Source organism: Dermacentor albipictus, chromosome 1 (genome assembly GCF_038994185.2).
Source record: "Dermacentor albipictus isolate Rhodes 1998 colony chromosome 1, USDA_Dalb.pri_finalv2, whole genome shotgun sequence".
In the NCBI taxonomy this organism is placed as follows: Eukaryota; Metazoa; Arthropoda; class Arachnida; order Ixodida; family Ixodidae; genus Dermacentor; species Dermacentor albipictus.
Window position 1 is genome coordinate 500,029,867 of NC_091821.1, and position 16,940 is coordinate 500,046,806.

Sequence of the window (16,940 nt, forward strand, 5' to 3'; positions counted from 1 at the left end):
AGAGACACCTTGTAGTCACTGCTAGAAATTTTCTGAAGATACGTTAGTAAAATTTTTATTACAGAAGGTAGCCCTCGTTAGTCGATCGCCAAGCCAACTGTAGCCATGATAGACGGTCACGTGTGCTCACAGCTGCGATTGTCCGCTTGTCGCGAAACTGACTAGAACAGACTACAGGGAGGACCCCAGACAGTGTCAGCATCTATGGTGTCAGCCCCCATGCGTCATTTATTTCTCCTGTACACTTGCTGTCAACCTGAGTACGGCATCTCACGGATATCCTAAACTGCGATTTCAGTCGACTTCCAAACGCGATGTGCTAGTGCCCATTGGAAAGTTATGTCAGCTACTGATCGGCCGAGTTGAGTCTGCTGTCCCTTTTTCCTTCGCGTTAAGAATAACAAAATTCACAGAAATGGAAGCCGATAGCGTGGAGCAGGTAAGTAATGCCCCGTTCTTATCTAGCACACATATAGTAAAGTTGCAACGGTTTCTGTGGAGGAATGAGCCATAAAGTTAACTCGTGCGTAATGACAATCGCGCGGGCAGATCGCATTAATGTTTACAAATGCTCTTGACTTCAACAATGTGTTTTCATACAGCAATTGGTAACGTTCCTTATGGTGATCTCTTCTGTGACAGGACCAGGAGCTGTCCGATGAGGAGGAGGTAAGTTTTTTTGCACGCTTCCTCAGCCAGCATATTAGCCGAGTGCAGTATTAATAGGATTTTGTACCTGTTCGAAGGGGAGCGTTCACTTGAAATCAGATAGTTTAGAGGACGCCTAATGTTAGTGACATTTTTACTTTTCGTGTTGACATTTCCAGGTAATAACTGTACCGGTAACTTTTATTTGATTTAGTTTATTTCACCTCATCAGTACATGAAATTCACCCTAATGGTGAAGGTAACGGGGTTAAAAGCTGCATTGCAAAGCCCCGTCACACCCAGGTGACAAAGACGGCAAGAAACAAATGGTGCAGGATAATTTCTACATAAGAGAATATACATAATAAATGTTACTGAACTGAAAATACAAAATAAACATTATAAATCACATTTAAGACACCATTTCGATGTGGCTATTCTAGATAAACGACAAGCAGCAAACCAAATAAAACTGCAACAGTTGCAGACCATAATTAGTCTGTGGCCATGCAATAATTTTTTTTTTTTTTTTTCTGACGATTGTGGATCTGAAATGTCATCCTCGAGTGCACATCTGCAGGCTTGGGGTGATGACTGACACCACCGAAAGATGCCGAGAGTGAGTGGGGCTATACTAATCCAGGTACAACAAAATTAGCAAGGCCCACTAAGCTTGAACAAAGACATTCCCTCACCAGAACAGGAATTGGCCTCCCTGGTGCAGTATTCGGCCACAACTTCCCTGATGATATCTACAATTAGCCCACAGCCCTCAGTCCCCAGCAGCTGCAGAGCCTCTGACCAAGGCGGGGGTGGTGCGACTCAGGGGTTCGAAGACGTCGGATTCTCTTTCCTTGTGGAGGAGTGAGTAAATGTGAGGCTGAGTCTGATATTCAGGATGTTAGACAGACACATATATATTTACATAGGTACAAGAAAATGCAAAGTAAAACAGAAAAGTTGATGATGAAGTGGTAGTCACCACTCACTCCTGCCGTCCGTAGCTTCTTTTATGCCTTGCATGATTATTGTTTAGTCACATCCCCCAGTCCAGTGTCAGGAGGCCGATAACATCAGGTACCACCAATCCGGAGGTAGGTTGCCCTTTTTGCCAACTCCGATCGTACTCTGACAGGTGATGGCCGGATCATTGCACTGAGCGCGTCTCCAGCTTAGACACGCCAGTTTGTGCTGTTGACTGGTGACAGTCATATCATTGCTAATTGCTCAAACCTCTCCTGAACGATGTATTAAGAATGAGGCCATAAGCATGGGAAGAATACCCATTCTCCCTTAGTCCTAGCTCTCGCGGCGCACTCTCGTTCAGTAACTATTCAACTGGCCTGGTTCTGACACGCATGTCTCAGCCTAGTTGAATTTTTCCACCGCACCCCTACTCACAGAGATGCGCTCTCTCCTGTCATTATCAACCTTTCGCGACACCTCCGTTTCCTGAATTGCCACAACGAAGCCTTTCCGCTCTATGCGATGGCCTGTCCCTCTATCTCACACGCAGTGATGTGGCGTCTTTCGCGAGTTTTCGATGCGCCGAATACTTCGCTCTTTTGATCCTCCATATGTGTGGCTAGAATCCTCGAGCGCCGGGTTCCTGTCCTGACGCGCATGTCTCAGCCTAGTTGAATTTTTCCACCACACCCCTACTCACAGAGACGCGCTCTCTCCTGTCATTATCAACCTTTCGCGACACCTCCGTTTCCTGAATTGCCACAACGAACCCTTTCCACTCTATGCAATGGCCTGTCCCTCTATCTCACACGCAGTGATGTGGCGTCTTTCGCGAGTTTTCGATGCGCCGAATACTTCGCTCTTTTGATCCTCCGCCGCCTGAACCAATTTTTCGCTGCCAGGTGGTCACCATATGTGTGGCTAGAATCCTCGAGCGCCGGGTTCCTGTCCTGCCTGAGGACCATGGGCTTCTCTCCATTTGGCAATTACGGAACGTCGCCCAAGTGCGGTAGTACAAGGAAAGTTTTCAGTGCCTCCTTTAAACTGTTAGGGCTACTGAAACAAACCTCGTCCCGCAAGGAACACCTTTCGGAATCGCCACTGTCTCTTCTTCGCTCTCTCTCCTCGGCAATGCCAGAGAGTCACTCAAGTGCTGAGGCACGAAGAAGGTATCTAGCCCTACACTGACCCTCATAGGGTTGTTGGAATAAGCCTCATCCCCGCAAGGAGGGCTCTCCGAGGTTGCCGCTAGCTCGGTTTCAGTTTACGACTGCATTGTGCAGTCACTGATGCTGGAGCCCAGAGCGATTTCCTCTCAATTCTGTGGCAATGGGTCTTCTCTTGGCTCGGCCGCTACCGTATCTGGGTCTATCCTAGACGATTCCAGAAAGTCGCCCAAGTGCTCGGATACGAGGAAGGTCTCCAGCGCCTCCTTAATGTTCTCATGGCTACTGGAACAAGCCTCGTCCTCGCAGGGGATGCCCCCCGGAATGGCCCCCCTTTGTAGACCGGCAATAACCTCACGCTCGACGCACTCTATCTCTGAGGACTTCGCCACCTCGCACTTTTCGGGCTCATCGTTTACTCATGCAACCTTAGTCTCTTCGAAAGGAGAAATTTTGCACTCGTCATTCGAGCTTTCTCTCACGCGCTCAGCAGGAATACCAAAATGCCGGAATAACGCACTCTTGGCTTTATCGTAATTCCGGAAGTTTTTGTCAGAAAGGCGAGCCAAGCAACAGGACACATTACAGGGAAGTACCCCCAACAACCCTACCGACCAATAATCACGGTCCAGCTACACCTCTGCGCAAACGTTCACGAAAAATTCGAGAAAATTTTCTATGTTTTCGCCGTCCTAGAATACATGCAGCCTAGACCATGCCTGCAGTGCCCTTAGATACTGGAGTTCCCGGTCCATTCCCTTCATCCACATTCTGTGCTATCGTGTTCGCTCCTGCCTTTTCCTTTCGCGTTCTTCCTGCTTTTGCTCTCTCTGGTACTCTTCGCATTCATCCTGGTCTCACTTTCTTTGGTGCTCTTCCTTTCGCGTTCGCATTCATCCTGCTCTTGCTTTCTCTGGTCCTCTACCTTTTTGTGTTCATGTTCGCGTTCCCTATGACCCTGACTATCCTCCTAAGCTTCCACGATCTCATGTTCATCTCTGCTGCTTGCCTCTATCGCATCGATGACATCCGCCTTCTTTAGCTGCTTCCCACAATCAATCCCGAATTCCCCATATATCGTGTTTAGGTCCGTTCGCAGCTTCCTCCAATCCATGGCTACCTCTCTTTTGCTGACAAGTTTCTCAAGAAATTAAGTGTTGAAGCAAGGTATCTTTCAACAAGGCTTCTAACACCCTTGTTACCAGGAAGAACCACGTTAAGCCTGGCAACTCTCAAGGACGAAAGGTTGTGCACTCACCATGCCGAAGTCGAAGCGCTGCGAAGACTATCTCACCGCTGCCATCCAATGTTGTGACGTGGGGTTCGAAGACGTGGGATCCTCTTTCCTCGTGGAGGAGTGAGTGAACGGGAGGCTGGGTCAGACATTCAGGACGTTAGACAAACATGTATATATTTGCATAGGTACAAGAAAATGCAAAGTAAAACAGAAAAGTTGATGATGAAGTCGTAGTCGCCACTGACTCCCGCCGTTCATGGCTCCTTTTATGCCTTGCGTGATTATCGTTTAGTCACTTCCCCCAGTCCGGTGTCAGGAGGTTGATGACATCAGGTCCCACCAATCCAGGGGTAGGTTGCCCTTTTCGCCGACTCCGATTGTACTCTGACAGGTGATGGCCAGATTATCGCACTGAGCACATCTCTGGCTTGAACACACCAGTTTGAGCTGCTGACAGGTGAGAGCGATAGCATTGCTAATTGCTCAAACCTCTCCTGAACAAGGTATTCCCGCGCTGGTCATAATTATTCCGTGTCAAGAACCATTTTGACGAGGCTGTTGGCCCGTTCCCCATAATCGTGCGAGCTGTGACCAAGGGGTGTCGCGAGGTGAACGGCAGATCACAACAGCGGTCAGAGTGGGCTAAGAATCTCTGTGTCCGGACAGGCTGCCAATGGAAACTGACCCTTGCAACGTTTAACACCCGAACCCTCTCAAGTGAGGCTAGCTTAGCAGGACTCTTTGAGGAACTATCAGACATTGTTTGGGATATCATAGGCATTAGTTAGACTAGAAGAACTGGTGAGGCTTATACATTGCTGAATAATGGCCATGTCCTCTCCTATAGAGGTCTCCCAGATAAGCAGTACGGGGTAGGATTCCTAATCCATGAAGACATAGCGGGAAACATTGACAAATTCTACAGCATTAACCTTTTGAGGGTAGATTTTTTTCGCCAGATCCGACCGCCCAGGATAGATTTTTTTATTGCAGATTCCAATTCTTCTTAGGGACTTATTTCGAAAAAAATGTATCATAATTTTTCTAGGGTGACCATAAAGTGAAAAAAAAAAATCTTTTGCATTCGTATATATGCACTCTTCATTCATAAATAACAACAATAAAAAAGGAAATAAACTTATCAGAATTAAAAATTTGATGCATTTTTATGCACATAGTTCAAGGCTTTGAAAATCCACACACGAGAATATTTCGCAAGTCTCACCTGTTCCTGCTCTTATACTAACATTTACGTCCATAGCGTAATCGAACTGCGTAGGTGCGTGCTCTCAAGAAAACTGTTTGGTTGTGTGCCCATCAAAAAAAGCATCAGGTGTGACAAACTTACGCTAATCTTCATCTTATCGCCAACCAGCTAGGGCAATTAGTTTTCGCAAGTTTTAAAAAAAGAAGGAAAAGAAATGGAAACGCATGCACGACGGCATCCTTCCTATGCTCACCCCTGTGAGCACTAAACGAGCGAGAAACAAGCAGTCGCCCTTTGAGCAATTAGTAAGCAGATAGCCATCAGTTTTGCAAGCGCAAAATGCTGAAACTGCCCGCGACACAAAATCCAAACGGCCGCTCGCACGGGCGCGCGCCAATACTCGAGCAGTAGTATATAGATACGTGCGGACCAACTAGTGCTAAAACACACCATGCAATGAAAACCGAGAGAGGGAGGTGCGCGAAAAAAATTCCCTGTATCCCCACATAGTGGCAGCACATGGCAGAAAAGAAAAAGTTAGGAAATTGGCGCGCTTTTTAAACGTACAGACGGGGCCGTAAATATACGACATCGACCATTTTCAGATTTGTTTGCGGCGCCGTATATTTATGTCATTGACTGTCGAAGGGTTAATCAGGGAGTAGCAGTAGTCATAATCAAACTTAATAAGAGGTATAGATAAAAGGTAGTACAAGTCTACACTCCAACATCCAGTCACATTGATGAGGAAGTAGATTAGTCTCATGAAGATGTTAAATTCGCGAGGAGAAAAGTGCAAACTCAGTATACTGTAGTAATGGGCGACTTCAGTGTAAAAGTGGGGAAAAAGCAGGCTGATGAACAAGCAACTGGAAACTACAGCGTTGATTCTAGGAATTCTAGAGAAAAGATTAGTAGAATTTGCAGAAAAGAACAAGCTTAGACTAATGAACACCTTTTTCAGGAAGCGTAGCAAGAGAAAGTGGACCTAGTAAAGGCCTAATGGTGAAACAAAAAATTTAATTGATTTCATACTTTCTGCCAATCCCGGCATAGTGCAGGATGTAGAAGTGATAGGTAGGGTAGAATGCAGGGATCATAGGTTAGTAAGGGCTAGGATTCACTTCAGTTTGAACAGAGAAAGAGTAAAATTGGTCAAGGAGAAGCAGGTCAACTTAGAGGCCGTGAGGGTAAAAGCAGACAAATTTAGGCTGGTACTTGCAAACAAATATGCAGCCTTAGAACAGAGAGATGATGATGATGACATAGAGATAATGAATGAAACCGTAAAGAGGCTGGCTTCAGAGGCAGCAGTTGAAGTGGGAGGCAAGGCAACCAGTGGGCAAGCTCTCTCAAGTCTCTCGGGGGCCAGGGACCACTCAAGCTGCCAATAAGCAGCTTTTACCTTGGCCCCCTCCATTTGCTTGTAAATGGGCACAAATAAAATGAAATGAAATGAAATGAAAGTAACAAAGGACCTAATAAAGAAATGACAAAGAATGAAAGTGTTCAACTCAAGAAATCAGATAGAATTTCCAGAACTGTCGAAAGCGATAATCAAGGCGAAAATAAGTGATATTCGAAATTATAATGTAAGAAAGACTGACGAAGCCGTAATAAATGGATGCAGCCTAAAATCAGTCGGAAGGAAACTTGGCATAGGACAAACCAAGATGTATGCACTGAAAGTTAAGCAGGGTAATATCATCAGCAATTTTAAAAGTATAATAAAAGCAGCAGAAGAATTTTATACTGACCTGTACAATACCCAGAGCAGCCGGGATACCTCCATTGGAAGTAGTAATGAACAGGTTACAGAGGCTCCTTCTATAACTTGCGATGAAGTTAGAAGGGCCTTAGAGGACATAAAACGAGGAAAAGTGGCAGGAGAAGATGGAATAACAGTCGATTTAATTAAAGATGAAGTAGACATAATGCTTAGAAAATCGGTGGCTCTTTATACAAAGTGTCTATCGACTGCAAGGGTCTCAGAAAACTGGAAGAATGCAAAGATTATACTAATCCACAAAAAGGGAGATGTTAAAGAATTGAAACATTATAGACCCATTACCTTGCTCCCAGTACTATATAAAATATTCACCAAGATAACCTCCAATAGATAACGGGAACACTGCCCTTTAGTCAACCAAGGGAACAGGCAGGCTTCATGAAGGGATACTCTACAATGGATCACATCTATGTCATCAATCAGGTTATCGAGAAATCTGCAGAGTACAATCAGCCTCTCTATCGCTTTCATAGATTACGAAAAGGCATTCGATTCAGTAGAGATACTAGCAGTCATTGAGGCATTGCATAATCAAGGAGTACAAACCACTTATGTAAATACCTTCGAAAATATTTACAGAGATTCCACAGCCACCTTAATTCTACACAAGAAAAGTAGGAAGATACCTATAAAGAAAAAGGTTAGACAAGGAGACACAATCTCTCCAATGCTATTCACTGCTTGCTTAGAAGTATTCAAGCTATTAAACTGGGAAGGCTTAGGAGTAAAGATTGACGGTGAATACCTCAACAACCTTCGGTTTGCCTATGACATTGTTCTATTCAGCAACAATGCAGACGAGTTACCACAAATTATGGAAGACCTTAACAGGGAGAGTGTAAGAGTGGGGTTGAAGATTAATATGCAGAAGACAAAGATATTGATGAATAAATTGGCAAGGGGACAAGAGTTCAGGATCGCCAGTCAGCCTTTAGAGTCTGAAGGAGTATGTTTACCTAGGTCACGTAATCACAGGGAACCCTGATCATGAGAAGGAAATTAACAGAAGAATAAAAGTGGGTTGGATCGCATACGGCAGACATTGCGAGCTCATGTGTGGAAGCTTACCGTTATCATTGAATAGGAAAGTATACAATCAGTGCATTTTACTGGTGCTAACATATAAGGCAGAGACTTGGAGAGTGACAAAGAAGCTTCAGAACAAGTTAAGGACTGCGCATAAAGATATGGAATGAAAAATGCTAGGGATAGAGACAGAAAAAGAGCGGTTTGGATCAGAGAGCAAACTGATATAGATAACATTCAAATTGACAAAGAGAAAAAAGTGGCGCTGGGCAGGTCATCTAATGCGCAGATTAGATAACCGTTGGACCATTAGGGTGACAGAATGGATACCAAGAGAAGGGAAGCGCAGTAGAGGATGATAGAAGACTAGATGGTGCAATGAAATTAGGAAATTTGCGGGTGCTAGTTGAAATCGGTTGGCACAGGACAGGGGTAATTGGAGATCGCAGGGAGAGGCCTTCATCCCGATGATGATGATGCCTTGTTGTGCAAAAGGTTGGGTGAATTGTTGAATTTGCCAAAGTGTGCAGGTAGTGACCATTTTTAATTACTTGAGAGCTAAATTGGGGGAGGGGCCGGGTTGCTATCAAATGATACCTATAAAGAATTCAAATTTTTATGGCTTTCAATCTGCCGAATTCAGATATGTTCACATTGTATGATAGACCTGTGATGCAATGTAAAGCATCGCTTTGTAACACGACCAATTTGTGCGATGGCCTCTTTGTGCCAGTCATCATCATCATGATCAGCCTTGTTACACCCACTGCAGGGCAAAGGCCTCTCCCATACTTCTCCAACTACCCCGGTCACGTACTAATTGTGGCCATGCTGTCCCTGCAAACTTCTTTATCTCACCTGCCCACCTAACTTTCTGCCGTCTCTTGCTATGCTTCCCTTCCTTTGGAATCCAGTTCGTAACCCTTAATGACGATCGGTTATCTTCCCTCCTCATTACATGTCCTGCCCATGCCCATTTCTTTTTCTTGATTTCAACTAAGATGTTATTAACTCGCGTTTGTTCCCTCACCCAATCTGCTCTTTTCTTATCCCTTAACGTTACACCTATCATTCTTCTTTCCATAGCTTGTTGCGTCGTCCTCAATTTAAGTAGAACCCTTTCTGTAAGCCTCCAGGTTTATGCCCTGTAGGTGAGTACTGGTAAGACACAGCTGTTATACACTTTTCTCTTGAGGGATAATGGCAACCTGCTGTTCATGATCTGAGAATGCCTGCCAAACACACCCCAGCCCATTTTTATTCTTCCGATTATTTCAGTCTCATGATCCGGATCTGTGGTCACTACCTGTCCTAAGTAGATGTATTCCCTTACCAATTCTAGTGCCTCGCTACCTATCGTAAACTTCTGTTCTCTTCCGAGACTGTTAAACATTATTTTAGTTTTCTGCAGAATAATCTTTAGACCCACCCGTCTGCTTTGCCTCTCCAGGTCAGTGAGCATGCATTGCAATTGGTCCCCCGAGTTACTAAGCAAGGCAATATCATCAGTGAAGCGCAAGTTACTAAGGCATTCTCCATTAACTTTTATCCCCGCTTCATCCCAATCCAGGTCTCTGAATACCTCCTGTAAACATGCTGTGAATAGCATTGGAGAGATCGTATCTCCCTGCCTGACGCCTTTCTTTATTGGGATTTGTTGCTTTCTTTGTGGAGGACTACGATGGCTGTGGAGCCGCTATAGATATCTTTCAGTATTTTTACATACGGCTTGTCTACACCCTGATCTTGTAATGCCTCCATGACTGCTGAGGTTTCGACTGAATCAAACGTTTTCTCATAATCAATGAGAGCTATGTAAAAAGGTTGGTTATATTCCGCACATTTCTCTATCACCTTATTGATAGTGTGAATATGGTCTATTGTTGAGTAGCCTTTACAGAATTCTACCTGGTCCTTTGGTTGACAGAAGTCTAAGGTGTTCCTGATTTTATTTGCAATTACCTTAGTAAATACTTTGTAGGCAACAGACAGTAAGCTGATCGGTCTATAACTTTTCAAGTCTTTGGCGTCCCTTTTCTTATGGATTAGGATTATGTTAGCATTCTTTCAAGTATTGTTATTGGATTATGTTAGCGTTCTTTGTGCCAGTACCCGATGCCAAATGGCAGTAATTCAATTGAAAAGAGAAAACGTCATTGTACAATGTGAGTCTTTCAGGCTGTAGTAGTATATTTGCTGACACTTCTGTAGTATGCCCAAGACATTGCATAGTTTTCTTGTTATATAATTTCAGCTTAACTAAATCACATAATCTAACTTAACCAGACTAACATGGTGTGGACTTGAACATACTAGTAATTTATAATAAACTTGCAAAAGCGCACTACGAAACAGGGCAGGTACAAAGAAACAAGTGCACATACAAGCACGACGCTACTTTCATTGGCATTAATTAAGATGTTTGCAGAAAAATTTGGAAGACGCTCAAGCTTTGCCTTTAAGAGAGGAGCTCGATAGCATTCAAAGATCCCTGTCTGCTTCTCGTGCTTCCCGGCAACTGCAGATTATGTAATCGTAATGTTTACCGGGAAACACTGGCGGCGAATGCTATGCACGAAGGTGAGCTTTCTGGTACAAATGTAGCCACCTGAGTCGGCCACAATGTGCACAGGTGAGCGCCATCTGGAGGTGTTGCAAGGAACTGGGCGCGCCACTGTATGAATGGTAGAAACACTGGTAAAGGTGTTGTGAGTTTTCGTGTAACGGAATTATATTTTCTTGGATTATATTCAAATTACAATCCGACGCCATCGTGTCTTTAGGGCATTGTCTAAGTCATACTTTACAATTCTTTCAATGCATTTTACTTTGAGAAATTAAATTTGTTCAGTAACTTCTTTGCACTATGCAGAGAGCCTGCCCGGTTAGGTGTGCATAATTCGGAATTATTTTTTGTAAAAAGATTGTCGAAGCGCAACGCCAATGCCATATTTTCTGCAACATGAAGCGCTTAACACTGTCGTGCTAATAAATACTCATAATGAGTTCATTTGCATCGTAGGGCAACATATACATACTAATGCTGGAGACAAGCAGAGAAAGCTGCCAAGATCGACAGCTTGACAAAGCCACAGGGCCCATAAATGGCAGCTGTACAGCTCTATAAAGCCACATACAAAAGCAGTAGGAAACTTACAGAAACATATTGTTATGAGTACTGGAAAAGGTTTAATTTAGGCGTTGAAGTCTTGTCTTCTTTGAGATCTCTGCATCCCTTTTTCGCACTTGGGCACAACATACCTGTCCTCGCAGATGAAGCCCACAAGGCGAGTCAACTGGCTTGTCGTGGCATCAATGATTTCGACCTGGCGACATGCGCAACTTGTGTCCCAGCAGATCGTCTACCAGTGTTCGTGAGGCATGCGGGAGTATGATCTTGTCAAGGACAGCATACGATCCATCATAGTTTACCAGCAGCTTGTGGCACAAACTACACTTGTAGGCGCCCAAGGCCAAACGAGATCACCCAGGGTGATATGTAACAGGTCGGTGTTGTGTGTCGTAGTATGCTTTAGAGTTCTTGTGAGGCCAGAGTCTGCAGACGCACAAGTCGCTGAGCCTCTCCAGCAAGGCATGGTGCGTTGGTGATCGTAGGGTTGCCATGGTGGTAAAAGTAGAGGACACTGTCAAGCGTATACCAGGGCAGGCGAGCATATAGAAAGAAGGGGCTCAGCCAGTTGTCTCTTGTTTGGCGGTATTGTATGCATAAGTAATAAACAGTAGAACCTCATCCCAGTTCTTGTGATTGGATGCAACATACATGGAAAGCATATTGGTGATCGTTTGATTAGTGCACTCAGCAGTGTGCTCAGGCTGCCATTGCCCACTAGCACATGAAGTAGTCAGCACCAACAATTATCCTGCAGTTCTTCTTGGATGACTGAGGAGAATGGCCTGAGAGATCAATTCCAACAGCTGGTAGGTGGCACAGGTTGAAGAAGTCCAGATGAGGTAGTGATTGGACGTTTCCATCATTGGCACTGTGTGCAGCTGTCCCCATACAACTCACCCAAATGTCGCACCTGGGCCAGTAAAGGAATTCTTGAATGTGATGAAGGCTCTTTACAGTGCCTAAGTGACCGGAGGTAGGGTCATCATGCACAGTCCAAAGGATTGTTGGCCAGAGACTCTCTGACAGCAATGGAAGAAGCATGCACCCATGCTTGAGTAGTTCCTTTTGTTCAGGAGCCCGTCACGTACACAGTAGCTGCTTGTTTCAACAGAACGGGCTGAAGTGAAGAGTGGCCCCAATTTGGTGTCTATCCATTGTTTGGCTTTGAACACATTGATATTGGGAAAACCGGATGCCACAGAGGCAACAAGAGGATCAAAATCGTCCGCTTCACATTCTGTCGTGGTAAGCGTCATCTGGGAAATACAGTTTGTGTCAGCATGTTCTCAACCACTTTTGCAGGAAACAGTGAAGTTATATTCCTGTAACCTCAGAACCCAGCCTGCAAGGCACCCACAAGGGTTTCACGAGCCAACACAAGGAATGGTGGTCTGTGACAACTACAAATGGGGGTCCATTCAAGTAAGAGAGAAATTGCTGACCCTCCAACAAGCACTTGTTGACGGTCATCATAGTGTTGGACCAGGCCGGCACCTAGATCAGCGCCACTAGCATATGTGTGGATTTCTGTTGGTACTGTAGAATTGAAGTGGTGAAGGAGGTCAGGAGGGGGTCAGCAGGAACTTCAACTGACGAAATGCGGAATTGCTCTCAGGTGCCCACTAAAACAGTGCGTCTTTCTGCAGAAGACTTGTCAGAGGATAGGTAACTGCAGCAAAGCCAGGAATAAATCTTCGAAAGTAAGAACAAAGACCCAGAAAACTGTGAAGTTGTTTCACTGGCAGCAGTGCACTGGATGCTTCAATGGCTGCCGTCTTGAGGGGATCAGGCTGGATACCGTCCTTGTCAACAAGATGACCCAGCACAAGGGTTTGACAATCACCAAAGGGGCATTTCTTGGCCTTAAGAAGCAGGCCAACGTTTTTGATGCAGTATAGGAAACTATCCAGGCATGTATTGTGCTCACTGAATGTGTGTTCCAATATAACAATGTCGTCGAGATAGCACATACAGATGTTCCACTTTAACTCATGCAAAATGGTGTCCATGAACCTTTCAAATGTTGCTGGCCATCACTTTGAATTCGAATAATCGGTCCCGGGTTATGAATGCTGTTTTCTCCTTGTCTGCCAGGTGTATCGAGATTTGCCGGTCTCGAGCTTAGGTACACTGAATAAAAATAAGAGGCCAAATGAAGGTAATCAATTGCATCATGAAACAGTAACAGCAAATAGAAATCTTAATTCACAGCATTTAATTGGCGATAACTGATGCAGAATATCCAGCTACCATATTTTTTTCTGACGAGTATGACCGGAGCTGCCTAAGGACTCAAGGACTCTTGTATTACACTATTTTTCGTCATGTGACTCACTTGTTCAATTATCTTGCGCTCATTAAGCACGACCTGATATGTCTTCTGGCTTATGGGGCATGCAGATCCCATATCAATAGCATGGTGATAGAGACTCTCGAATTGAGAACGTTTTGTCCAGCTGCGCAAAGTCGAATACTGACAGATGCTTAGAGTGTGTATCCACTAAGGTATGGTACTCCCTTGTGCTTAGCGACTTGTTTAATATAGACAGAAGCTTGGTGTCTGCGTGGCGAAGGTTGGCAGGTTCACATGGTGAATATGTCAGTGTGGCCAAGGACGAAGACAATGTATATTGTAAAGTAGGTGAGTTTCAAGCCATCGGGTAGCAAGACAGATTCTGTTGAGCAGTTAGCTGTCTACAAATGAGCACGCCCGTTGCCAGTTGAGACCACACAGTGAGGGACAAAACCATTCTTCTTCATATAGTTTAGATGCGTTGGGTTTATGGAGGTATTGAAACTGTCTGGAATTTCACCACAACAGACAGCCAGAATGCACACAGTGGTCGACACCAGCACAATAGTAGAGAGTTTTAGAATGGGGGCCCCAAAGAAATAGCATTGAAGCCGCTGCGCATGCACGAGAGGCAAACTACATTTGGGTTTTGTGTCGGGCATGCTACCTCACTGATTTAGCGGGAGCCCCAAAAGTTGCCCCGAAGATTTGCGTAAACAAACATGGTGGCACACATCGAAGCGACAGCTCTAACCTAACTCCAAACTGGGTTCGATTCATTGTAACACGTGAAGTTCGCAAGTTAGGAGAAATGATTACGGTTATCGCTTTCTCTCAACTAGCATGTGTTATGAAGATTGATTCATTAGATGCAGCTGATTCCAAATTCGATTGCGGATTTTGTGGCTCATAGGCCTAACACGGCTTAGCCTGGCTGGTGAAGGCACGTAAAGTTGGTTACTCAAAACTAAATGCAACTAATTGGTTGCTGCTTGCAGAATAACCTCTAAATTGTAATTAAACGCGAATAAACGAAAGTCAAAATTACTGTTCTTGTCATAAAATGGTATATTTTATTTAATAATTTCAAATAGCTTTTCTTTGACGCCGTAGCGGCACTATCAGCGCAAGACGCTATCCGCAAACGCAAAGCCCTATTCTAAAACTCTTCACTCCTGCGTGCCCCAACGCTAACACCCGCAAAGCTCTTTGGGGCCCTAAACTATTAGGGCCCCTATTCTAAAGCTCTCTAGTATCTATAGAGATATGAAGTTCACCGTGATTGCACGTCTCCTCTGAGCCAGTACAAAACATGGCCATCGACAAAAACTTCGCCCATGTAGCAATCCATAGTTGCACCGCACTGTCTCAAAATGTCGATGCCCAAAATCACTTTGTGTGTCAATCGGGGAAAAACTACAAATTACGTCGCAAAAGGTCCACCACCCAAGGATACTTCAGCAGGGCACACACAAAGAGGACGCAATGACTTACCGCTGACTGTACAAAATGTTGCAGCCTGGTTCCACCAAAACACAACTTTGATGCCTAACAGGCCTTTAAAAGTGAGACTGATTACAGATACACTTGCTCGAGTATCCGCTAACGCCATTGTAGAAACACCATCAACAAGTACATGCACTTTCTTCCTAATCGTAATAAGTGCAGGGGGCATTTCTGTCGATAGCATGTGTCGAACGACCTCATCCAAATCGGCTGTGCTAGCTAGTTTTCTGGTTGCGAAGGTGAGGCAGAGCGATGCAGTGGCAATGTAGATCGAGGTAATCAGGGTTCATGGGAAGATGGTGGAGGCATCAAACTCCTGTCAGATGCCGGCAAGCAGATCTGAAAGCTTGTCTGTCAGTAATCATTGCCAAGAGGAGCGCCAACTGACCAAGAGGTGGTGTACAGCAGTTGAGTTGGCCTTGTAGGAAATGTCGTCCTTGCGATCGCGAAACCTTGCTGTATGGCCCGCAACACCACATTGGGAACACACCGGCACGGGCCGAAAATTTCAGTGCTTCTCAATCTAGTCACTCACGTTCGTGTCGACTGCATAGTTAGCAGATGAATCAAATTCATCATGGCTAGGCATTGGCCACCTGGAAGAGGGCATGCCGCGAGGGCTTCGGTTGTAGTCAGAATCTTGATAGCTTCTGGTCCCTCTCCTCTGTGGGGTATATCTATACTCGACAGTCGCTGTGTGAACCATCGGTTGCCACTTGGTTGAAATGGCCGTGTTCGTCATCTCGTATGGTAATCAGTGATGCCAGGTGTGGGACGGGACATCTCTACTTGGCAGAGCAACTCCTCATGAACAATCTGCCATATGGTTGATGGAAGGTCAATACACAAGCTTGTGTCCACACTCACCACCATTGTGATGTTAACTAAGTGATTAAACTTCAGTGTTATCTGTCGCATCTTCAGCGTTTCAAAGTGACGAGTAATGTTGTTTAAGAAATTCAAGCGTTCTTTGCCGATCGGAAATTTTTAAACGCCTTCATCTACTCCTTTCAACAAATGTCCATTTCGGACATTCAAGAGTTGGCTATTTTCTATAGTTTTAGCACTTCCTCAATATAAGTAGCACAGGTCTAGCCGGGAACCGGTGCTCTATGTGAAAGCATCTGTTCAGCATGTTTCTGTTTTGCACTGAAGTCCCCAAAACACGCTTTGAGCTCCCGGACAAAATGCATAAAGTAAGTATGTCTTCATGGTTCTCATACCAGATGAGCGCTGTGTTGGTATAGGAAACCACAACATTGGACAATTGTGCAAAGGAGTCCCAGCTATTAGACCGGCTCAATGTTCTGTAGTTGGTGAGCAACTCATCGACATCGTCTACAGCTTTTCCTCTAAAAGGGAGTGGCACCCGGTAGTACTGGTCAGAGTCTTCAGGAATCTGGCAGGCTTCTTCAGGTATGTCAGGTGAGGGTGCCGGAAACTTGGCAAGTCGATAGCTTCGTCGAAGCTGTAGCAGCATAGGCTACCCCATTGCAAGGTGTACCCTGCACGTCCACCAAACTGTTACGAGTAGGGGGAAAAAGTTTATTTAAACCTTGAAGCTGGCTAGAAACAGCAGGAATTGCTGCCACATGGTCGTTGTTCTCCTCTTCTTTTTTTTGAGATCTCCATGTCTCTTTTTCACACTTGGATGCAACAATATTAACAACACGAAGGTGCATAATGAATAAATCGCGACATTTCAGAAAGAAAACATTTTACATTTACAGCAGCAAAAAGGACTGCTAACAAAAGCTAATGAAAAAAACTTCAAAATAGATTACAGGGGCTTGAAGAGAACGCATAATTATTTTAATAGTTACACTCTCTAAATTGAACTTGTTTTTCTCTAATGTATTCAGTAGTCTGGGTAACTTGTCTCATAGTATTTGTGGGCCATATGTTGTTTTGTACGTTCGCACTTTGCAGTGTTCATTATTCCTTGCAGGCTAAGCAGCTATGTTATAAT

At 44.6% G+C, this 16,940-nt stretch overlaps 1 protein-coding gene across 2 annotated transcripts in view; it reads left to right on the plus strand.

The window, feature by feature from the left end:
- Positions 1–156: 156 nt before the first annotated feature.
- lt (vacuolar protein sorting-associated protein light) overlaps positions 157–16,940 on the plus strand; it is a 188,939-nt gene continuing 172,155 nt past the window's right edge. Inside the window, exons 1-2 of one of the 2 annotated variants that reach the window (XM_065441321.2) lie at positions 157–439; positions 643–669. In XM_065441321.2, coding sequence (XP_065297393.1) covers positions 416–439; positions 643–669 — 51 coding nt within the window. In that variant the 5' untranslated portion in view covers positions 157–415. The remainder of the gene's footprint in view (positions 440–642; positions 670–16,940) is intronic. The other variant, XM_065441319.1, reaches the window with a different exon arrangement.